Consider the following 25,764-nt stretch of genomic DNA (forward strand, 5'->3'; position numbering starts at 1 on the left):
GCTCGCATGCGCGTGTGCGTGTGCGTGTGTGTGTGTGTGTGTGTGTGTGTGTGTGTGTGTGTAAGAGCAGCAGTGGAAAAGCTGATGCATCTGTTTTTAGCTGAACTTATCTACACCAGAAAAGAACAGTGTTTAAATATTAACATTTGTCCCTCTGTGTGTGTGTGTGTGTGTGTGTGTGTGTGTGTGTGTGTGTGTGTGTGTGTGTGTGTGTGTGTGTGTGTGTACACCCTAAACATTTACTCAAAAGGTGCTTCTTATGCATTTATTTAAAGTAATGCCTCTGCTGTATGAATTGAACATTCAACTAGTATGTATCTCTAAGAATTGATAGGCTTCATTTAACTCTAGAATGTAATATTAATAATATGAATAATAGAATAATTTCTCAAAAACAGAGAGGTAGTCTATTGTATTCAATGTGAGAGCTCAGTGCATTGAGCTCTGTTATCACCTACATCAGCTTAATACACTCACATTACTCCACATTATCAATAATAAAGACGGCTTAAATATAATCAATCTAAATAAGTAAATGGCTACACATGGTCAATAATAGACTGCTTAAATATAATGCATCTATGTTAATACATGTTTTCACACTGTAAATTATACATATTAAATACTTTGACAATAAATGTTTCTTTATTGATATAGATGTATTATATTTAACCATTATTTATTATTGACAATGTGGAGACATGTGACTGTATGAAGTGTGTGTGTGTATGAGAGAGAGAGAGAGACACAGAGAGAGAGAGAGAGAGAGAGAGAGAGAGAGAGAGAGAGAGAGTGTATAGGCCATGTAGTTGCTCAATCTTGATGAATCTAATCAACAGCTGCTAGTTTACAACTTTTGTCAATATTCACTTCAGACCGTTTCTTCACCTCAATGGCATAACATTGAGACACTCCTAACCTCTGACACGCCCAATGTCTTACATTAATTGAATGTTGGTATTTAAACATTCACTAGACGGTGGTGCTGTGAATTCAGAGTTACAGAGACTCTGAGATGACGTGAGAACATTTTTGTTTTGACAGAGTGTGATTTTAAGAGGCAGATGCCAACAGCAAACAAATAAAACATCCTCAGACCTTTAACATCTTTAATGAAACAAAGACGTAACTTTTAAGGCAAATTCCAACAGAAGGCACACTAATATTAAAACGCTGGTTTCGGAATATTCCTTCTTTGACTGGACATAAACAGGACCAGTCAGTAACAGCACCAATAACAGTCAGTAACAGAACAAAGCAGTAACAGTACCGATATGAGTAACATATTAACAGTAGCAATAACAGTATCAGTCAGTACCAGTATCAATACCAGAAGCAGTTTGCAAAATTAAACTTGGTATTAAAGGTCTCATAGAAAACAGGTTTATAAAGTGAACAGGTTTGCATAGGTCATCAATAAACAATACATCATGGGATATAACCCATTATCATAACACTAACATGTACATGCATGTTTCCACACACACACACACACACACACACACACACACACACACACACACACACACACACACACACACACACACACACACACACACACACCCACACACACACACACACACACACACACACACACACACACACACACACACACACGAGGCCTGCAGGGGCCCAAAACTCCAAAATAATCTGTATCATTAATCTGGGAAAAGCATCTGTATCATTTTAGATTTTAGCTATACATATATATATATATATAGCAATATAATTCTTTCAGAAAACTGTTAGGATTTAGAAGGCACACATCCTGCTAATAAGAGAGGTAAACTTGTTGCAGTTTTATCAAACATAACTACATGCGACGTGCCACCGACAGACACATAAGCAGCATGCCATAGCATGGTAGAGAATAACGTTGTGTGAGCCAGCAGCAAATAACATAAATACCAACAACAACAATGTGTAAGAAGAAATCATGAACAAGCATGCTGTATAAGGAATGAAGCCAAGTCACGTGATCCTGCAGAAAGTAAGTAATTAAAGTGTTAAGATATACTTTGCTTCCTCTGAATGATAATCTTTCAAACGTTATATATACATATGCCCCCTAAATAAATATCCTTTAGGAATAGTACTTTAATGAGCCTCATTCTCTGTCGGGGAGAACTGTGTGTCGCATCGTCCAACAAACACATGAGCTCACTCACTCCCAACGTCTCAGGCAGAGACACGTGATTCTTTTCTACGCTGCTTTTTTAGTGACATTGTTTACTGGCGTTGTGTGATGGTTGAGTTGTAAAGGGCCCGTGCCCAATGTATTCATAAATAATAATTAAAAAAACGTCTAGAGCTCGGTTCGGTCCCGAAGGGCTTGCAGGGCTCTCGCACACACACATGCTCGCACGCACACACACACATGCACACTCATACAGTTTTACGAGATCTCAGGTTTTGTGCTTTTAGGAGTCATAGTACAGCTCGGTATGTCATATTATAGGTGCTATAATATAGTATGTAGTATTTTGCATATATATACATTATCATACTTTAGTATGTAGTATGTCATACTGACTGACTGTCAGTCATATTCTATCAGTTTACTACATTAAACAAACTAACAGAGCGGTCTCTTATGTAGCAATATTATGACGTCATAAACATTAAAACATGTACAGTACTATCATCATTATTACAGTACATCAAGTATTAGTACCAGTATCATCAGTGTATTGCAAGAATAACAAAACAATGGAATCAACATTGTTTCACATTAATAAACCTAAACTGCACTTGCTGTATATATTGTTTTTTTTTTTTTTGGGGGGGGGGCGTTTAACCTTTAAACCATTAAAACCGGGAAAGCATCTGTGTCATTTTAGATGTTTTGCATTGGCTATTCAAAAACAGCAGATCTACAAGCTCACTGCGAGCTTGTGCGTCTGCTATTATCTTTGAACAAAAATCTTGAAGTGTGAGAACTACTGATTTAGAATGCATTTTGTAGAATCGGCCTCAGATCTTAATGGGTTTTAACCGTGGAAACTTCATGTGACGCATAGAAGATTATAAGCGGCCGGGTACGCAGAAGGTTTTATGAGACGACAGTGCCTGTCTGCTACGCGTTCCTATGGTAAAGACGCGCAGGAGAGCCGCTCTTCCCAGCACCCGAGTATCGCACTTCGGCGCTCTCGACGTCAAGCAGAACATAGTTTAACTTTTGGAGAGGAGCGCCGCTCTTTTGATCCTCCTGGCTGTGTTTCACTTCCTGGTAATAAGGCTCAATGCACAGCAACCATGTTGTGAAGAAAATGAAATTGGGCCTCGTCCTCACTTCCTTCAAAGGTGTTACCAATTATACTAATTACGGCTCTGTTCCATTTAGTGTAGCACAGTGGTTCTCAAATTTTATTTCTTCGAAGTATGTATTCAACTAATGACGCTTGCAATAATTATCTGGATGACACTTTAGAATTGAGGCGAGAATTTCCTGCAAATCTAAAATCTACACCCATGCCTCACTCCCACCCAACTGAAACCGTATGGGATAAAGCCTCTGTGGTGCCACGAAAACTTTATCAGTCACACTCACAGTTTGTTCCCCCAACAAACACTGTTGAGTCGACTCGCAGTTTGTTCCCCTAACAAACACTGTTAAGTCAGACTCGCAGTTTGTTCCCTTAACAAACCTTGTGAGTGACCGGAAGACATTCATGAACCCGAACAACCCCAGAGTTAAACACCTGCTGCCTCCTTCAGCCTCAATGATTCCTGGTGGTCAAAGAAACACACTGGCCTACCTATGATGAGGAGGAGGGCCCAGGCTGACGGACCAGGAAGTACTGCTGCTGGTCTCCCCAAGGAGGCCACGGGAATCCCCAGGTCCGTTGTCCCCGAAGCCAAAGGAATTCCTAAGGCCATGGAAACCCCCCAAGGCCATGGTCACACGTAGCGCAGATACAGTTGGGCCTTCTGTAGGAGCTGTGCTACCTGGTGCTGGTTTAAGGAAACGTCAGGCTGGTGGTCTACCTTTACCCACTCAGAGAGCCATGCCAGCTCTCAGACCCCCTTTGACACGAAGCATGGCAGGATTGGCAGCAAAAGCATCTGTTGAACCAACAGTTCACACAAATGCAGCCCCTGCCGTCCCATTATTGAAGATTGGCCAGCCACCAAACAGGAGGGACTTGAGGAGTGGCTCCTCAAGTGGGGAGGCTGCTTTGTTAGCAAAAAGGAAGTAGATGGATGTTCCGGTGCCCTCTTCTAGTGCTGCAGGGCCTTCCCCCAGACAGTGACAAGACTGGCCAACCACAAACCCTGAAGAGGCCTGGCTGCAGACTGGCTTTGCCTGGAGCAAAACAGAAGAAAATTGATGATCCAGCGCTGCCTAAAGCCTCCTCAGCTCCATCTCAGCCAGGAAGGGCAGCTAGAGGCCTGCAGCCACCTAACAGCCAACCAGAGAGTGCCGCCTCCCAAAGTCCAAGACTGCGCCGTAGCCCAGAGACAACTGGGAGAGGCTCAGCAAGAAATCGCAGAGTGTCGAGGAGGTTCCATTTGTACACTCTCAGAGTTATGCACCATTTGGAAAACCCTAAAGGAACCATGAGGGTCCCTGGACCACACTTTGAAACCCACTGGTGTAGCAGAGTGTTTCCAGTGAGCCAACATGCACAATATCAGCACCCTGACTCTGTTTGACCAGAATGGAACAGAGCCTGCATTAGTATCATTGGTAACACCTGTTCACCGTTGTTTCAGCTAAGCTATTTATGCTAATACCACAGATGACAGGACGTTAAAAGCACAGCAGCGGCTGATATGTTTGAACGTTCCAGGCATCAATAAACGCTGTGTGCGAACACTCTGGACATGATATCCAAAGCGCTCCTCCGCTCATAAAACAGTTTCTGTGGACAAAGACCCTAAAAGATGGTATTGTCTTCAGCTGTGTATGTGTGTGTGTGTGTGTGTGTGTGTGTGTGTGTGTGTGTGTGTGTGTGTGTGTGTGTGTGTGTGTGTGTGTTTGAATTACTATACTTGTGAGGACTAAATGTCCCCGCCATTAAAGTAGAATTTGAGAAATAGACGTTGTGAGGACAACTTTCCTGAACCTCACAAGAGAAATGCTTGTTTTAGAGATAGGTTTACAATTAGAAAAATATTCAGGTTGGGGTTAGATTTAGGAATAGACATTTAGAAGTGTGGTTTAGGGATTAGAGATGCACTTATACCTGATTTGGACTTTGTTGGGCGCTGGTGTCGCGCATTTTTCCGGCTTACGGTCCGAAAGGCAATACAAAAAAAAAATGGTTGTTCGGTCCTAAAACGTTGATGTCCTCACAAGTATAGTAATACAAATGTGTGTGTGTGTGTGTGTGTGAGTGAGAGCGCACGCGTGCAATGTTTCTCAGTTGTCTTGATGGGGTGATGTTTGTTGACTCTGGTCTGTGATTGGTTAGTCAGAATCTGTTTCGTAGTAGTTCAGCTGGGTGCTGTGGGGGCGTGGTCTAGGAGCAGTGGAGGTCAGAGGTCGAAAGTCACCCTTCACATTGACCTGAGAGCTGGCATGTTTCCTCAGAGGAATGTTCTGGGTTACAACCTAGAAAAGACACGCATGCACAAACGCACCCACGCACCCACGCACGCACGCACACACACAATGTTGCGAGTTACAACCTAGAAGAAACATTAATGCTAACAGTGTTTTGCACAAAAAACAACTTGTGCTTTTTAAGTCCAACATTTGTGAACAGAAAAGCCAATCATATTCAAGGCATTTTCAACCAGGGCTCCTGTCAGAGTTCCAGTGGGCACTCTCTGGTGGACACAATACATAATAGGCCGTATCATATACTAAGTTCAGCTTTATTCATGATATCTTGTTTCAAAACAATAAGACATTGTTGAGACTTAAAGGGATAATTCACCCCCAAAATGACTTATTCAAATCGATCAGTCACCCCATGGAGACTTGAATTCATGGATATTGTTTAGTTTTTGTCGCATTCCTAAACCAATAATTTGATGATCCTGGACATGTCCAGTCGGGCTAGCCAACGGGCTAGCCGACTGGCCGACTGGAGTAGCCATGTGGCAGAGAAGCAGAGTCAACAACAAGCAGCGTGCTATCTATCAGTGTTGCCAGATTATGTGAGAGAAACAAGCGACCATGTCTATGAAAACCTACATTCACTGTTTCTCATTGTCGCTCCCAGAGAGAGAGATTGATTGATTTGACCTACTTTTGCGCTGTGGTGATGTAATTAATTGGGAGCAGGTGTGTAAGATTCCAATAGTATAAACATTTTAATTGGCTTTCATATACTCTTAATATTTTTGATTATATATCATTTATTTTATATATATAATTTTTTCTATATAATTTTGATTATTCGAATAACCGTTTTCAAAAATGTTGTGTATACGTCAGCAGTGGTGGAAAAAGTACTCAAATGTTGAGTAAAAGTATCAATGCACGATTTTCCTGTCAATAAGTAATTTTTTTTAGACACCAGTCCCCTGTTCGTTTGTCAACAATGATCTAAATGGGAAGTTTATTTCAGCAGCTAGAATGTGACTGGCTGTCGGGTGGAAATCTTGTATGTTCCTTTTTTATTATTATTTAAAAATAATTTTAAATCGTGAAAATAGCCAATCTACAAGCTGTAATTATTAATAATTAAGAAATACTATATTTTAAAGATTGAAAAATCAACTAAAGTCATTATTAGTGCAAGTTCAAAAATAGCAGATCTACAAGCTCAGAACGCGTGCATCGCAACACGTTGTGAGCTTGTAGATCTGCTATTTTCAAATAGCTTATAGGTATAAAATAGGGCTTAAGTGGTTAATGTACGTTTTATAATGATTTATATCTGCAAATTTACTATTAACTAAACATTTCAAATAATTGTTGTGGAGTAAAAGTATAGACAATTGGAAATACTCCAGTAAAGTAAAAGTACCTCAAAATTGTACTGAAGTACAGTACTTGATAGGGATGTCCGATATTATCGGCCTCCCGATATTATCGGCCGATATTAGCATAAAAATTGATATCGGGAAAATATCGGTATCGGTTTTTGAAAAAAAAAATATTTATTTTTTTGCTTTATAAATAAGTTACAGGAGTTCTTACTGTATATGGTGTGTGTGATATGAAATTTGAGCTTACCCTAATCACAATAATCCCCGCATATATCGGTATCGGTTGATATCGGTATCGGTAATTAAGAGTTGGACAATATCGGTATATCGGTATATCGGTTATCGGTAAAAAGGCCAATATCGGACAACCCTAGTACTTGAGTAAATGTACTTGTTACTTTACACCACTGCATCAGTGAAGAAAAAAAGAAAAAACGCTGGGAACATCCATTTACAAGTGACTTTGCAGGGAAACAAGCCCAAAGTCGCTTATAATAAGCAGACCTGGCTGCCCTATACCCTAGGCTGAAAGCAATGTCTCAAGAACAGCAGAGGGCGTCGCTGTTTTTCCTTTTTATTTGTAAATTGGTTCCCACATTGGGCTGGGCATTAGCATTTCAATGGCAAGTCGGCTGACAGACTAAATGCCAACTTTTGCCAACCAAATACCAGTCTGTTGCAGTCTGAAGTAGTCAGAACCAGTCTGTTTGGTCTGTAAGGGGCTTAAGGATTATTCAGCTACTGTATGCTAATGATGAACTGAATGTGCCATGGAGTTTGTGTGTGTGTGTGTGTGTGTGTGCGTACGTGCGCACTAACCAGTCGCAGGCGGTGTGTGTAGAGCGGTTGTGGTTCTTGAGGTGCTGCTTGTGGTACGGTGACGTTCCAGCGATGAAGTTCTGAAAGCATCTCAGTCACATCGAACAGAACCACCGGATCCGCCTCCACCTGGTTTATCAGCTCCACCAGAACCTCCTTATAGTGGAACCTATAGAACCGCAGTTATACATTGCATTATGGACCTGGTTTATACTACTAGTATAGTACAGTGGTGGTACAGTGGATACATATTTGGCTGCGGACCCCCATCTCATATTTTGTGACAGTGACCCCCAAGTAGCAAAGATTTGAGTTAAACATAGTCGCTTAAAAAAAAAATATATATATATATATATATATTCAAAGATTTGCTACATTTTTAAAGACTTTTCAAAAATAGCAGATCTACGAACTCATAGCGCTATGAGCTTGTATATCTGCTATTTTTTAATTGCCAAAGTATAACGTATGGTTAAAGTGGCTAAAATGATTGTGACGCTAATTTAACTAATTGTAACTAATTTAGCTGGGGACCCCCTGGTGCTGCATTTGAGAACCAATGGTATAGTAGTCATAGTACTAGTATTAGTACTGGTCTTACTGGCAGTATCCTCTGTGTTGAGGTAACGCAGGTCGACCACACGGCTCCTCTGTGCAGAACGCCTCTCTGAGCTCCAGAACAGAACACACAGCTACACACACACACACACACACACCCACACACACACGTTCACAACAATCTAGTTTAAAATAAACAAAACACACAACCATTTATTCTCTGAAGAGAAATTAAAAGCTACTAACCTGGTACATTCACGTCTGAGCTGCCATTGGCTGAGAGCAACCATGTGGACGGGACCCTGTAATACTGAAAGTAAATGCATTATTTCAAAAACATTTCTTAAATGTAATAAATAAATCATACTTATGGCTGAAACAACACGACCTACATTTCATCCTGTGGTCTTCTTGAAGGGGAACTATACTGTATTCTTTTCAGTTTATTATATACAACCATTATTACTGTTATTATCAGTATGTTGTGTGTTGTTATAAACGTATCATGTACGTACATTATATTGTCAGGATGTCAAATATATGTTTTGTTTTCTTCTTTTATTGCATTTATTTATACAGTATATGTTATAAAAGAGTCCAATTATGTTCACGTACGTTATCATAGTCATGTGGACAACATAGACCACCGAGTATTGTTACCTGTAGTAATGTGTATCTCAGGTGGTACAGACAGTATTGTTACCTGTAGTAATGTGTATCTCAGGTGGTACAGACAGTATTGTTACCTGTAGTAAAGTGTGTCGCAGGTGGTACAGACAGTATCGTTACCTGTAAGTAATGTGTGTCTCAGGTGGTACAGACAGTATTGTTACCAGTAAGTAATGTGTGTCTCAGGTGGTACAGACAGTATTGTTACCTGTAGTAATGTGTGTCTCAGGTGGTACAGACAGTATTGTTACCTGTAGTAATGTGTGTCTCAGGTGGTACAGACAGTATTGTTACCTGTAGTAATGTGTGCAGTCTCTCTATACTCCAGTCTCTCAGGTGGTACAGACAGTTCCTGGGATGATGTGCATGAAGTCCCAGAATGCCACAGTCCACAGAGAAACCACATGCCTTAAAACACACAATACACAATAAAATACTGTCATTATCTTAATAAGAACAAGAATACAAACACACACAATACTGTCATCATCATAATAAGAAAAATTAAACATGATGACGATGATACCACATGAATACTTATTTCTGACTGTCTGTTATATACTGTATGTAATATTTCATGAGTTTAATGAATGTCCATGAACTAGTAGGCTCAATCAACTACACAATTACATGAACTAATCATGAACAAAAATTCTGTGGCTTGTTCTAACAGGTTAAAAACTACAGCAGTGGCCCGGCACCTAGTAGCCTGACAGCGCGTTGCAGGTTCAAGGCCTTTGCTGTGTGTCACTACCCATCTCTCTCCCCCTTTCCTGTCAACCTACTATCCTACCAATAAAGGCAAAAGAAAGCCCCAAAAAAATCTGGGGGGAAAATAATAATAATACAGCAGATACAAAAATATGGTAAGCTAGTAAGAAATGCAGGTGCAGCTAATCAAATTAATAATGGCTGAGTTCGATTTAGGTGTCCAGATTGTCTGCATTGATTTCTTTAGGTGTGATAATGTGATAATGCAGTGGTTTTTTCATGCCAAGGACCCCAATTTTATTTTAAATAGCCAAAGCTAAGTGGTTAAAATGAGTGTGACGTTATGTTAACTCATTTTGCTGGTACCCCCCCCCCCCCCCCCCAAGGACCACTGGTGGTCCCCGGACCACTGGTTGAAAACCAATGTGATAATGGTATGATAATGCACTCCAATGTACCACTGCCACAGTAAATCTTTTGACATTATATCTTTGGTATAATGTACTGTTCTACTTTTTGGTATAAGTGTGATAACGTTTGGACGTTATATTTTTGGTACAGGTGAATGTTTAACATTATATTTTGGTGTGATAACGTACCGCTCCCACAGTGAATGTTTAGAGGGATAGTTCACCCAAAAAATGACTTTATATATTGATTAGTCACCCCATGGAGACTTGAATTCATGGATATTTTTTTGTTTTTGTCGCATTCCTAAGACAATAATTTGATGACCGGCAGATCGGTAGGCAGCGGTTCCGGTAGGAGACACAAAGGAGACTCTTTGTGTCTCCTACCGGAACCGCTGCTGGTCATCAAATTATTGGCCTAGGAATGCGACAAAAACTAAAAAATATCCATGAATTCAAGTCTCCATGGGGTGACTAATCGATAGAAATAAAAGTCATTTTGAGGGTGAACTATCCCTTTAACATTATATTTTGGCGTGATAACGTACCGCTCCCACAGTGAAGGCTCGGCCACATCCTCCACAGAAGTCAAAGTGACACTGGCTGCAGCGATAGTGAAGACAGCCTCCTCTCAACAGCAGGAACACAAAGCTACAGCGAGGACACACTGAAAATACACACACACACACACACACACACACACACACACACACACACACACACACACACACACACACACACACACACACACACACACACACACACACACACACACACACACACACACACACACACACACATCAGGTCTGTGGTACTGGCGGTACCGGCTGACCTTCAGTCAGTATCAGTAGGTGCATAACAGGGAAGCTGTCAGAACCTTCCCTAAAACATCCGGGACAACGCTCCACATGTCCCAGACTCTTCTCCCTTCTGGCTCCCAAACTGTGGAACTCCCCATTGCAATTAGAACTGCACACTCACTCCCAATCTTCCGCCGTAATCTGAAGACTCACCTCTTCAGACTCCACCTCAGCCCGTAGCACTTGCCCTAGCCTTGATGACCTTGCAGGCTTATGCAAAGGCTAAAATGTAAATTGATAGCATCAGCATGTTATGTAGACAGATGCCAGGTCACTGTAGACCTGGCATCCTATTTTGTTATATTATACTGTTTAGACTGATGACAGGTTCTTAGTTTACCTATGATCCTAGATGACAATTTCTATGGATTTTGATGTATTACCTCGTGTTGTCCTTGTGTTAAATCGCTCTGGATTAAATTAAATTGTAAACTGTAGGTGTAACGTTACGTTATCTTGTGCCAGTCCAGAACAAGGTTTAGCTCTGGTTTTCAACGTCTACCGATGTCTATACTGTAGTAAAAAAATAAAGGATATCATTTCACCACTACTTATCGAAACAAAGCAGGTTTGTAATTTTGTATGGTATTGAACAACTTTTCTCTGCGGTGGGAAGACTCTCAGAACCCACCTTTTGTGTAACCCCCCCCCCCCCCCCCGCACCCTAAAATAATCCACCAGACGGGAAAACAGTCAATAGCATTTTTCTATTGACCAGATATATTTTATTTCCACATTTTATTTTAAAATCCACTCATTTCCTGCGAGTGGATTTTACACAAAAGGTGGTTCTGAGAGGCTTCCCACCAAAAAGAAAAGTCCTTACACCTTAAAACCTCTTTTGTTTCGATGAGTAGTGAAATTATATTTGTTTTTATTACAGTATAGACGGACAAACTGTTACCTATCAGAACCAAATCCAGTTAGTGTTATGGGTCAGACTGTTACCTATCTTGTTGCGGTTCAGAACCAGGTCCAGTCCGTTGTGTTCATGTGGTTTGTCGAGCAGATCAAACTGATCACAGGTCAGTCCTTCATGCTGCGGAACCCACTGCAAACACAATAACACACTTACTTTAAGTACAGTACAAGGTGTGTGTGTGTGTGTGTGTGTGTGTGTGTGTGTGTGTGTGTGTGTGTGTGTGTGTGTGTGTGTGTGTGTGTGTGTGTGTGTGTGTGTGTGTAAGTAAGTAAGTGGGGAACAGAAGGTCCCAGGTTTGATTGTATAAACAGTATATTGTGTGTGTGTGTGTGTGTGTGTGTGTGTGTGTGTGTGTGTGTGTGTGTGTGTGTGTGTGTGTGTGTGTGTGTGTGTGTGTGTGTGTGTGTGTGTGTGTACTTACAGCAGATCTGCATTGTGAACAGGTGCTCTTTTTACAAACGGGACAATCCATCCTGAGTCTGTCTGCCTCATGGAGCACACCGAATGAACACTGTAACACACACGCACACGCACACGCACACGCACGCACACGCATGTAATTAATTAACACCGCAACACACGTGAAGAGAGTACTGGATGCGTGCGTGCATATGTACGCGCGTGCACGTACATGTGAGCACCAGGTGAAGTTGGGCATGTTGTGCAGAGCGTGGTCTCGGAGCTTCCTCTGGTACAGCTCATGAACCTCTGCATCCAGATAGTGACGGATCTGAAAACACAAAATACTAGCGTTATAGATCTGAAAAGACACAATATTAGTATTATAGATCTGAAAATACCAAGTTTGTACTATCATACTGAAACCCTTGGTGGTGCCCGGTGCCATTTCGGTGTTGACGTCCCAGAGCGCATGATTTTATTTGCGAATGGGCAGTTTCCATATTTGTCTTTTAAAATGCATTCAAATGAACGTTCGTCCCATGTATAAACATGATTATAAACTGTTTATTACCTGTGTATCCAGCAGGTTGTAGTACTCCATCTTATCCTCCAGTGCATTGTGGGTAAGGTCAGGTTGGCTACATAGAGGACAGTGCATCTGGGTGATGGTTTTCTCCTTAACGGCCGTAGAGAAGTAAACCTTAAAACACTCCTCACACACGGAACAACTGCAGTGTGTCATCTTCACCATCTAGAGGGAGAACAGAGAGACAGACACAAAGAGAGACAGAGAGACAGACAGAGTAAAGTACAAATACCTCAAATGTACTTAAGTACAGTTCTTAAGTACCGTAAATTTCGGACTATAAGCCGCGACTTTTTTCCCATTTTTCGACCCTGCGGCTTATATAACGGTGCGGCTTATCTATGGATTATAACAGCTAACCGCCACTAGGGGACATCCTAAATATATGGATTTTACAGGTTACAGTCCACCACTATATAAATAAAGTTTATTATTATTATTATTATCTAATGTTGACCCCCCCAACCCCCCCGGGGCTCCGCTCCGATCCCCCCCACGCACCTCTCGGTCCGCACACCGCTCAGAAAAAAGAAAAGAAAAAAGTATTTTGTTGTGTGTCTAAATCACTTTCTCTTTTTTCCCAAATGCGTCCCAATCAGTAGGCTACCCACCATAGAGGCAAGGCAGGCGGCCGCCTGCCAAACTAAAATCTAGCATCCCCTAGAAAATAAAGTAAAAGACTGAAAAACAGGCAGTGAAAAAAATCTTAAATGCTTAAATGTGGAATAAATAATGGACCTTTTGTGTGACGCTGTAGGATGATGAAGATTAGTAGGGCATTCATTTACACCACTGCGAGAGAGAGGCTCGCCGCTCACGTCGCAAAAGCCAGTGTTGTTAATTCAGCCAAAATCATTTGCGTTTCAAATCGTATTGTTTGATCGGCTGGTGATATAACTTAACAGTCACAAGGTATTTATAAACATACATGTGTGGATGACGGTGACGGAGAATTTGAATGAAGTATGGATCTGGACGCGCTGCGCACTTCTGTGTTGCTTGCACAGACAATGTGTCAGCCCGTACAACATGTGGCGCGCGGCCACGACCGCGGTCCACGCTCTGCTCTTACTTTTTATTACTTATTTTATGTTAAAACTAAATGTTAAAAAAGGATTGATCAAGTGATATTACTCAAACAGAGAACATAACCTCTCCAGAATCATAGTCAGCAAAGTTTCACAGCGTGCTGGTTAGAAGTGCTGCATAGAACTGCTGGAGTGGAGTACTGGAATGGAGTGCTTTGATCGGAGCGTTTGATCGGCATTTTCGCTGCGATGCGATTCGATCTCAGTATACAGGACAGCAGACAATATCATACAATACGAAAAACAGCTTCGACCACCTTGCGAGGAGATTTACGCTGTAGCTAATGAGAGCACATTACAGCCACCGTGGCTATGGAAGGTCGGTGCACCTGACCACAACAAACAGATCCCCCGCATAGTTTACCACCCAGTCCTATATTAAGTTAAACATTATTATAAAACAGAATGAGAGTGAGCGAGCGTGCTCAAAGGGGGGCTGTTTATTTGAGACTATTGCACAGACAGAGATAGAGAGAGAGAGAGAGAGAGAGAGAGAGAGAGAGAGAGAGAGAGAGAGAGAGAGACACACAGAGAGCGAGCGATCTGTGTGTGTGTGTGTGTGTGTGTGTGTGTGTGTGTGTGTGTGTGTGTGTGTGTGTGTGTGTCGTTGACGTTGTCTGTGAGTGTTGCCAGATTTTGCGAGAGAAATAAGCAAGCAGGTTTGTGAAAACAAGCAAACAAAAGTGACTATGAGCACTTTTAACGGTATATACAAATACATTGGATTTATGAAAATAGCCAATCTACAAGCTCACGTTGTAGATAGCTATTTTCAAAGAAGAACATATTGGAGAAAAAAAGATGGAAATTGTGGAATATTTTTCAAATCCACACAGATCTTGTATGGGGGTCTGTGGCACAACATATTTTTAGAAGGGGGAGGTCTGCAGACAAATATTAATTTGGGGGTCCTTGCCATGAAAATGTTTGTAAACAACTGGTTCAAACTACATTAGGACACAAGGCCAAATAAGCAACTAAACTGTGAAGCAACTTTACAGAAAAAACAAGCCCAAAGTCGCTTATAATAAGCGGACATGGCAACGCTAGTGCTGCGTAGTGCGTAGCCTACTTGAAGAGAGAAAGAGAGAGACGCATCACGGCCCACGGGAGACGTCGATTAAAATGACTTGGAATAAAAACAAATGTATGTATTGGGTCTGATCCTGGATAGCATCTTAGTGAACTATCCTACAGTGTGTAATCCCTGCTCGGGGATCAATCTATAGTGTGAAAACCACAACGATATATGACAGCCGATTTCAAGAAATAAACTCCTACATTGCGTAATGCTTAACGATCAGATGAATCCCCGACCACTTTAAAAGTCCTACAGTGTGTACCTGCCCTTAATCGGATCGCGGCATCTCTATACTTGTTTGTTGAAATGTTAATAAATGGGAGCTTGAGCTTCCCCAAACAGCCATCTCTTTCCCGACAGTCCCCTCTGTGCACGAACCCTTACATATGGTAATTAAACATTAAAACACCCGCGGCTTAATAGTCCAGTGCGGCTTATATATGTACAAATCATTCAATTTAGCTGCTGCGGCTTATATTCAGGTGCGCCTTATAGTGCGAAAATTACGGTAACTGTACTTCTGCATACATATTCAATCAATAGAAAAGTCAGTCAGTCAGTCAGCCCTACCTTGCTGAAGGACACCTGCTCCTGACAGATGGGACAGTCATGTGACAGAAACTTGACGGCCGATTGGAGGTCTTTGCTGGACTGGACCGCCTCCAGAACGTCAGCCGGGCTGAAGCTCCGCCTCTTCAGGTTGAGCAGGTGAATAAACATGGCCGCCTTGTCCGGAGGCAGCCCAGCAGGGGGCAGCCACGCCTATAGGGGTCAGAGGTCACAGGTCAAACGATCACTTTATCACCACCAGGCCGAGCCCAAAGCTAAGCTTCCAATCCCCCAAACTCGGTCACTCGCTCACTCTCCTCGCTTCCTCCACTCGCGCCTAAGCCCCGTCCCTGCAGGGAGGAGAGGATTATTTGCGAGGACAGAGTGGTCGACCCGTTGGCCTCACAGGATCGGAATGCACTAGAAGCGTCATTTCAAAGCGACGGCAAATTCTGCTTATGACGTTTCATACAGCTGGACCACAGCCGTGGATGAAAATGCATAGAATAATATGCAGGTATAGAATAATACAGAATATAAGAATAGACAATTCATCAATGTGGATGGCACATCGTTATCTTTATAGTTAACATTGTTGTGCAAAGCCATTTATTCCTGAAATAGTGACTGAAGCACCAGGATGAGCAAACTTACATTTATGAATTAAATCCTGACCCGTCCCTCTTTTTGCTCGTACAGTTGGAGAAAAGTGCTGTATAAATGCACCATTTACCATTTTAAGTGGGCCGCCAAATAATTGGCAAAACACCAAGATTTTAATGATAAAAGAATATATATATATATAATTAATCTGATTTTTTCACGAGATCACAATATCTAGCAACAGTAATCATAGGGAATTCGCAAGATCTGATTACGAGACACTTAGGAGACCATATTTTGTGAACCATGTTGCACCTATAGTGCGATGGCGTGTCTCCCTAAATTAAGCATCTTTGGCCGAGCTTAAGTGACACCGTGTCACCATGACGACATCCCTGTCACCATTACCTGACATCTGTCCCGTCCAATAGGCTGTGGGGGGCGGGGCTTTGTGCTCTTAGTGGCTTCTGATTGGTGACACCCGGGATCTAAAATCAACACCACAGGACTGGTCAGCAGCATGATCTATTTACTGTGTCTAGATCTACTCTGTCCAGATCTACTCTGTCTAAATATCCACCTAGATGGACAACAGTGCAATAGCCGTATTGGAAAGAATGTGGGCCTCTTCCTTACTTCCTTCATAGGTGTTACCATTTATACTAACTAAGGCTCTGTTCCATTCTGGTCAAACAGAGTCAGGGTACTGATGTTGTGCATGTTGGCTCACTGGAAACACTCTGCTACACCAGTGGGTCTCAAAGTGTGGTCCAGGGACCCTCATGGTTTCTTGAGGGGGGTTGCAAATGGCCCTTTATGGGTGTGTTACTGTGAGAGTGTACACATGGAACCAAATGGACCAATATGGGTCAATTTGTACAGAGAACCAATTTGCTACACTAAATGGAACAGAGCCTTCATTTGTATAATTGGTAAGACCAGTGAAGGAAGTAAGGAAGAGGCCCAATTTCTTTCCAATATGGCTGCAGTGCATAGAGCCTACACAGTGTAGTAGTAGTAATAGTAATAATAGAAATAGTAGTAGCTATATTATTAGTACTCACCCTGTGTTGTGTTGACAGTGTCAAGCTGCAGACTGCTGAACAGACTGCTCAGGGTGTCGCCACCTGCTGACGACACTAAGAATGACACCAACCTCTTTACATCAAGATAAAGCCATATTGTACATTTAATGATATATTCATATATTCTACTATATCCTACATATCTCTGCTGTCGGGCAGAAATCAGCTAACTCCAAAATGTTCATTGTTCAGGAAATGAAAAAACAAAATATAACATTTTCAGAAAATGAAGAAAACCGTATATTTTTAAAACAAAGCAAGACTGCCGCATCGAAGTTGGTACAGTGACCAGCTGACAATGGATCTCCAAGCTCACAATGCACCACAACGCGTGAATTAATGCCCTGATGCTTCATGACACTGCTTATATAGGCCTGCAATAATAAGCAGGACTTTAAGATGTGACACATTGTGAGCTTGTAGATCGGCTATTTTCAACAATAACTTCTGCCAAGAGGGTTTCACAGAGTTGCAGTTTTAATACTACTAGCCAGAGAAATGCTATATGAACTCATTTCTTGTCACATTGCTCTGCTCAGAAAACACTACATATATGTTAGAAATAGAATGAATTGTTTTCATAACGTCATAGCTAGTTTGATAAAAAGGTACACTGCATAGTTACTTTTTAACAGACATGGGGGGGAAAACCCTGCCTCGTTAAACTTTGTTTGTCTTCCGCTCCGCACAGTCCGCAGCAGCAGTAGCTCTGTGTCTTTGAGTCTGTGTGCTACGCAGGGGCGAGGAGGTGGAGTTGGGTGGCTTGACCCCCAGTTTGAGTATCCAATGGAGTTGGGAGGTTTTGTCAGAAGCGCCTTTTAATACTTTTCATTGGTTCAATATATATCTACATTCTTTTTACACAGACGTAAAGGGTGTTCAATAGTGTTGATTTATGAAAAAAAAAACACACCCGGTGTGAAGTGAGCGATGTTAGACTTCATAGGAGGCAATTATTGATAAAGAATTGCCAGTCACTTAAAAAAAAACATGCTTGGTGATATTTATAGGTTATTAATTTCATCATGTGTCTCGCTAGCCAATCACAGTGCTGAGCAAAGGGTGTGCATAGAGTCAGCCAATCACAGTACAGCGAAAGAACAGGGGTGTGCTATTATGAGCCAATCACAGTACAGCGAAGGGTGTACTAATGGGGTGTCCCAATCCCACTTATAGGAGCGGCTACACCGCTAAAAAAAAATAAGCTGAAAACGGAGTTGGCTGGTTCCCGCCCGACAGCGACAATATAATATATTTGTTGTACATATAAATATGTATTCATGTTTTACCTGAGCAGTTGGTGGACACTAACTGCCTGAAGGGGTTGGTGGAGGAAGTACAACTGAAGTCGATTCCTCTCAGCTCCTCTGCGTACGATCGCCTCACTCTGCCCTGCTCCCATTGGCTGCTGGGACCTGGCGGCGGGGTCAGTAGAGTTTACTTACATTTGTATTTATTAATTTAAGACTATTTTTACCTTTAGTGTTTAACATGTGCCTAAATGTTTATTTCCCAAGTTTTTAATCAGTTAATCAGAAGTTAGACAGCTAGCCTGTCAACTTTGCAGGCGAGATAAATGCCATGATTCTAATTATTCTAATTACATTGTCATCGACTTTCAAAAAATCAAATTTCAAATGCTTTTAACACCTTAGTATTAGTCATTTTAAGACAATTTAAGAAAACTGTGGTTGTACTGGTCAGCTCCCAGTGCAACAGCATTAGACCGTGGTTGTACTGGTCAGCTCCCAGTGCAACAGTATTAGACCGTGGTTGTACTGGTCAGTAACTCACCTCTCTCCACATTTGGCTGGGACGAGCGCCTGGTCTTCAGAGAGGAGGAGGATGATGATGATAATAATGATGATGATGATGGTGATGAAGTCAGGTGATGAGGACTGAGGAATCATTAAAAAGTTACAGTCTACATCATACATGGGCAACGGGCGGCCCGGGGGCCACATGCGGCCCTCACCTTCACTTAATATCGGAATATTGATATAGTATTGATTTCAGCTGTTACAATTCCAAACATGCAAACATGACCCGCTTTAATTATCTATATTAGTAGCTTAGTGACTAGTATTACAATTATATTGTCTTGTTTTATGTCCAATGTACTGTATTTGTATTTAACACATTGACTGCCAGAATTATTTCAGATTTTTTGCAGTTTTCTGCCAGAGATTTTTCATTGAAAAAAAAAAAACGTACTCAGGAGCCGAGATACAGAATTTTTAAGTTTTCAGTTAACAAGGAAGTGGATAGGAGTCTAGATCTTTGAAAAATCATATCTCCTTGGTCTTTGGGTCAAATTTTAAAAAAAAATGTTTTTTTTCCCTAAAAACGACTTAAGTCAAGCTCAAAACGCGTCGCAGTTTTGAGCTTGTAGATCTGCTATTTTTGCTACTTTTGTGTGACATAGAATGGCCAAGTACAGCATTCATTTACGAAACAAGTTAAAATACGGAGATAAGAGGTGTCTGCCCGACAGTATATGCAATGTGGCCCTTTGGAGTGAGTGTGGAAATATAGTGTCCCTCTCCATCATCAAAGTTGCATCACCCCTGGTCTACATCATGTAAAGCCTATTGATACTTTGTCGGATGACGGTGTTGCGCACAGAAAATAGCTGACCTTCCACCCCACAAGGTTGTAGGTTGGCTATTTTCAGCGTGTGCCACCGTCGTGCGGAAAAGTATGAATTGGTCTTCAGGCTGTGTTTACACCAAGCTGAAAATGAAAGGCACTCTACTAAAACACTTCCAAAAAAGAATAGAATAGAAAAGACGTTCAGTGCCTTGTATACTGCTGGTGTTTCTAGCATAACGGAAAAACGCGACACTCCCATTGAAATCTATAACAAAACATACGCGCACACTCACACACACAATGTGTTAATGTTTAATGTTTACAGCGGGGGTGTCAAAATATATTTTTTAAAGATTTAAACATTTTAATCAGATTAATCACAAGTTTAGATTCAGGGACAGGGGAAAGGGGGCTAAAATAAATCAACACTCAGGTTAAAACAATGAAAAGAAACACAAAGTGATAATTTACAAGACACAGTTAAAGTGCACAGACTGCACACGATAAAATCCAAATGTAAAACGTCCTCCCTTAAAAAGAGCTGGGTGCACCACAACAACACATTTTCAAGCGTGTGGAATTCCAGCTGTCTGAAGAGACAGGTTAAAAATATCTGTAATGGGAGCCAAAATGATGGGCGACGGGGGGTTAAAAAAAGAAAGGTTCCAACCCGTGCTGTTTTTTTGGGGTTCAAACGAACAGCTCAAAAATGAACCTCACGCTCCCAGACCATCCGCAGCAGGGGGGGGGTTGAAGTGAGCTAGGGGGGCAGTGGTGGACAGTAAGTAACTAAGTACATTTACTTGAGTACTGTACTTACCAGTACCACTTCACCCACTTTCAATGTAACTTCATATAATTGGTCCTCACTAATACTCATCATAAGATGGCACCATTTCAGTGTACTCACTCTGAGACACAGACCTGTACTCTGTGTCTCAACATCACACTAACAGACGTTAGTCTAGACGTTAGGCTCTTCAAAATAGTCAGCTTTGGCCTTCATTTTGCGTGGACACATCTTTAATATGCCTGAGAGCCAGGCTGTCTGCGGGAGATCTAGAGAGCCACGCCTGACATGAGAAGTTGATTTAAATAGATTAAAAATGTTAATGCATAGGGCACGTAAGGTGGTGCAGGGGTAAAGTACCTGCCTGCCACCACGGAGACTGGGGGTTCAAATCCACCGGGGTGCATTCTATGTCAAGCGTCTATACAAGCACAATTTGCCCGTGCTAGGGGGAGGGAAGCCGGCGAGGAGGGTGATATTTGTCACGTTGGGCGGGAGGAGTAGGACGAAGGCTCTACGTCCTCCCGGTGGGGGCTCCTCACTGGCAGGTGAGTCAGTAGGATACAACAGCAGTGACAATGCAGAAATGTTTGTGGGGAGGAATTAATTGGCATAACGACTAAATTGGGGAGGAAAAAAAAGGGGTAAAAATAAATCTAAATAAAATAATAATAATAATACGTTAATCCCATAAATCAATCAACCAAGAACACATCAAGCACACATTCTGACAGCCCTAGTTTACAGTAGAATATATACAGTAAATGTAATATTTATATTAGAATACAGCATGATATTCTTAAGTGACTAACGTTTCCTCTCACCTGGCCTCAGTGGGAACGCCTTGCTGGTCGGACTGTTCTGCGCGCGCTCCGTGGCCAGGAGAAGGCGGGGTTTGGTGCGAAGTGAGGGGCGTGGCGTAAAGAGGCGTGTCTTTCTGGAACGCCAGCCTCATTTCGGTGAGCAGCAGAGTGAGACTGGATGCACCCTGAAACGCACGCACGCACACACACACACACACACACACACACACACACACACACACACACACACACCAAACCACTTGAATCCAGGAATCCAACATTCAGCGAGAATAGCTGATCTACAAGCGCACAACACGTGTTGTGAGCTTTGATGTAAGGCTGGCATTAGAATGTACCTTATACAGAGAGCTATGCTGGCATCTGTAACACACTCTATCTACCAGTAGTTTTCAAAGTGGCGTCCTTGAGTACTTTAACCCTACAGTATATATATTGGCTATTTGAAAATAGACGGTTTACAAGCTCACAACTATTTTCAAAAACTCTTGAAAAGTGAAAAACAACCCATGCTCCCTGGCACAACGTATTTTTAGATGGGGTCTGCTGCCAAATACATATTAATTTAGTGGTCCTGGACATGAAAATGTTTTAGAAACACTGCTGTACACAATATGATCATGTATATAATGGAGAAAAGGCCTTATCACATGATTTCCTATTGGTAAAATAAGAAAATGGAGTGCTGATTTTGTGCATGTTGGCTCAATGGAAACTGCAACACCAGTGGGTCTCAAAGTGTGGTCCGGGGAACCTCGTGGTTCCTTGAGGGGGTTCTAAATGGCCCCTTACGGTTGTGTAACTCTGAGAGTGTACAAATGGAACCAAATTGTTTCCATTTGTACACTCTCGCACGCACGCACGCACACGCACACACAAAGACTCACTCCGGTCCAGTTGGACAGGCCTGGCAGCTTGACGTGTCCACTGCTGTCCACACAGGGACAGCTGGGGTTGATCACCATGGTAACCGAGGGACAGACGTAACACCTGGGCCGATTCACAGGATGAGTCTCGTGGATCCACATGCAGACCGGAATATTATAGTCACCTCCTGAAACATTACAAAATAACATTGTTGAAAGGTAGGGTAAGTGATTTACTTTGGTTAAAATAAGTGTTAGATAGCTCTACATTCTGATAGTACTCATTGCTATAGAGTGTTTGTTCAGTAAAAGGAGTCTCCCATGGCTCTCCAGCTCTTTATTAAACAGAAAATGCATTTTCAGTGCTCTCTCCTGATTGGCTTAAATGTTGTCACCTACTGTACCTGAAAATGTACATATATTCTGTTTACTAGAGCTGGAGAGACCCCTGTGACCGAACAAACGCTCTGTAGCAATGATTACTATCAGAATATAGTACTTTATATATAAATATACACATCACTTACCCTACCTTTAATATCGATGCTATCGGGCAGAAACCCCTTATCTCCATAATATAACATTTTGTGTTTTTTCGTAAATGAATGCCCAACTTTTATCATACTACAGCGTCACACAAAAGTTTCAAAAGTAGCAGATCTACAAGCTCGAAATGTTGCTATTTTTTACTGGAATATTATAATCGCCTCCTAAAATAACAATAACATCATTAAATTAATAATATACACACTGGAATATTATAATCACCTATAATATGAATAACATTATTATAATCACATACTTAATAACGTACATAATAACCTTATTATAATATTATGAAACAAGACACTAATAACATTATTATAACCTCTAATATTACCCCATTAATGCCAATTATCTTTTAGGTTTGATGGCACATTCAGTCGTTCTGTAAGAACTCTTATTTTGAAGGTTCTCACCATCATAGCTGACTGGAATCGTTCCAGCCAAATAGACCAGCTTCTTCTTCTCCTTGTTAGGAAAACCTGGAACCACAATAGACAATACTTTACTTTATCAAACTGAAACCACACAATGGTTTAGATCAGGAGTCTTCAACTAGGGGGTCCCAAGAGATACTGCAGGCTGGCCGCCAAATCTTTGTGTGATGGGGACTTTTTTTTAATTGTCTACGCCAGGCGAAAGGCATGGCGAGAGTATGTTTTGCTAGCCTGGTACTGGCCAGACTGATAACGTGGATTCACTCACTCACGTTCCTCACCAGTATCAGTCTGGACTTCGGCCCATAGGGAGCGAGTATGAGGAATCAGAAAATGGTTTTGATGCTTTTCACTGTTGTACGGACAGCAGTTGAAACGCAGTCACTGATTGGCCCGATCATTTTCTGATTTCTCATACTCGCTCCCTCCCTATGGGCCGAAGTCCAGATTGATACCGGGGAGGAACGTGAGAGTGAATCTACGTTATCAGTCTGGCCATTGCCAGGCTAATGTTTTGCACCCTGTCCATCTGTCCGTGTGTGTGTGTGTCCGTCCGTCTTTCCATCCGTGTGTCATTCTTTCTGTCTGTGTGCAGCTAATCTCGGGCACCGTTGGCCCGGTCACTGCGAAACTGTGCACACACACTCCCTGGATGCCAATTCAGAACCAAATATTTCAGATTGGCCTGTTATAGCGCCACCAGGAGGCCGCTTTGTGCAAAACACATTTTTGGATATTTCTCCTACAGATTTTGTCCAAACATCACACAAATCGGTACACAGTATCTCTATAGTCATGTGATCTGTCTGATTTTTCATATTCCATCCTAATTGACAAACATTGGCTAACATTGGCTTCCAAAGTTTGCAGGACAGGTCCGTTTTGAACAAAATGCCTCAAATCATGAACGCAGCGTGCAATTTCCGTGGCATTTTGCACATAATTCCCACTAGGCCGAGGAGGAAATGCTATAGCGCCACCAGCAGGTCTAATTTAGCAAAAGACATTTTTGGAACAAAATTCCTCAAATCCTGCATGCAGTGTTCGATTGCCGTGAAAGATCTAAGAAGAAATGGCACCCTTTTCACATTGGCCTAGTATAGCGCCACCAGGAGGCCACAATAACGTAGGCTACCTGACCTGGCGGAGACATGTGCTCCGAGGAGCACTTTTTCTAGTTTTTGTTATTTTTACATTAACCACTTGAACCCTCGCATCCGTATTCTGGGGGGAATCTGTAAATAGCCGATCTACAAGCTCACAACGCGTCGCAGGCGCATTGTGAGCTTGTAGATCGGCTATTAATATCGGCTTGTAGATCGTCTCGTTAATTGTCTGAAAATACCCATTTTCTTTTTTTGACATGAATCCAATAAGTAGTGGGGGGTCCCTGCTTCATCTCTCTCTCAGCTAAGGGGTCCTCCTTGGCCTGATAGACGTCGAAGACCCCTGGTTTATTTGATGCACTTTTATTGGCATTTACTGTTTTAGTTATATTTAATTTTTTAAATGTAACTCAAACTTACAGTAAAATTGGGTGTACATACGCAGGTCCCTGTAGATGGAGCGGACACGGTTGATGTCTGATAGAGTCTCATCTGGAAAACTATAACCACACTGAGAGAGAGAGAGAGAGAGAGAGAGAGAGAGAGAGAGAGAGAGAGAGAGAGAGAGGATAAGATGCAAATTGTTGTAAATAAATACAAACTCAAAGTTTAGGGACAAACAGGACAGGCTTGACATTAAACTGAATGCTTGGGACAGACATGTCCAAAGTGTTTTTTGACTGTCATTAGAAAACACATTAACCACTTGACATATATACAATATATATTTCGCCCATTTGAAAATAGCAGATCTACAAGCTCACAATGAGTTGCAATGCGACACATTGTGAGCTTGTAGATCTGCTACGTTCAAAAGAATTTAAGACATTTTACACATTTGAAAACTTGAAATGGGACATTCTGCATAATGAGTACTTCTACCTTTGGCACTTTAAGTACATTTTGATACCATACTTTTGTACTTTTACTCAAGTAAATTTTGAATTCAAGGACTTTTACTTGTAACAGTATTTCTGCGTTGCAGTATTGATACTTTTACTGAAGCAAAGAAATGTGAGAACTTCTTCCACCACTGCTTATTCATTATAAAAGTCATAAAGTAATCCATTATGAAGTAATGGAGTAGTAGTTAAGTATTTTGTCCAGCTGCCTTCACTACATAGCACCGCCTACCAGCACAGCTGTTACGCATCAGCACTAATTATTTAAAGTCAAATCATAATGATGCATAATATGTAAATATTATCACGTATTTGAATATCATCATGTATTTATTTATTCTAATTTTTTCCTCACCTCACACAGTGTGGTGTGTTCTCGTTCAGGAGCAATATGTGACGTCATTTTTTAACTTTTTAATCCTTGAAATGCCATGACGTCAAGTGTAAACAGGTGTTTGCCATGTTAATTGACATGGTTA

At 41.6% G+C, this 25,764-nt stretch overlaps 1 protein-coding gene across 1 annotated transcript; it reads right to left on the reverse strand.

The window, feature by feature from the left end:
• Positions 1-1,151: 1,151 nt before the first annotated feature.
• LOC311045867 (E3 ubiquitin-protein ligase RNF31) lies at positions 1,152-25,764 on the reverse strand. Its single transcript, XM_084057928.1, has 20 exons — positions 25,641-25,764; positions 24,804-24,894; positions 23,257-23,322; positions 22,319-22,485; positions 21,435-21,598; positions 19,023-19,126; positions 18,518-18,643; positions 17,208-17,282; positions 16,552-16,631; positions 15,562-15,753; positions 12,808-12,987; positions 12,466-12,564; positions 12,256-12,345; positions 11,861-11,963; positions 10,601-10,719; positions 9,226-9,339; positions 8,509-8,572; positions 8,306-8,396; positions 7,705-7,873; positions 1,152-5,557 (listed from the first exon to the last, which is right to left on the reverse strand). Exons 1-20 carry the CDS (start codon positions 25,686-25,688, stop codon positions 5,414-5,416), a joined length of 2,286 nt encoding a protein of 761 aa, XP_083914054.1. The 5' UTR covers positions 25,689-25,764; the 3' UTR covers positions 1,152-5,413.

The sequence above is a fragment of the Gymnoscopelus microlampas genome, assembly GCF_963454915.1.
Source record: "Gymnoscopelus microlampas genome assembly, chromosome: 5".
In the NCBI taxonomy this organism is placed as follows: Eukaryota; Metazoa; Chordata; class Actinopteri; order Myctophiformes; family Myctophidae; genus Gymnoscopelus; species Gymnoscopelus microlampas.

What these genes read in the sequence shown, in the direction of transcription:
- LOC311045867 (XM_084057928.1), bottom strand. Translation starts at nt 25,688, where the DNA reads ATGACGTCACATATTGCTCCTGAACGAGAACACACCACACTGTGTGAG. An exon ending in GCCTGTCCAACTGGACCGGA is followed by an intron (nt 21,599 to 22,318) that starts GTGAGTCTTTGT and finishes CGTGCGTTTCAG; the next exon opens with GGTGCATCCAGTCTCACTCT. An exon ending in GTTCACAATGCAGATCTGCT is followed by an intron (nt 11,964 to 12,255) that starts GTAAGTACACAC and finishes TTGTGTTTGCAG; the next exon opens with TGGGTTCCGCAGCATGAAGG.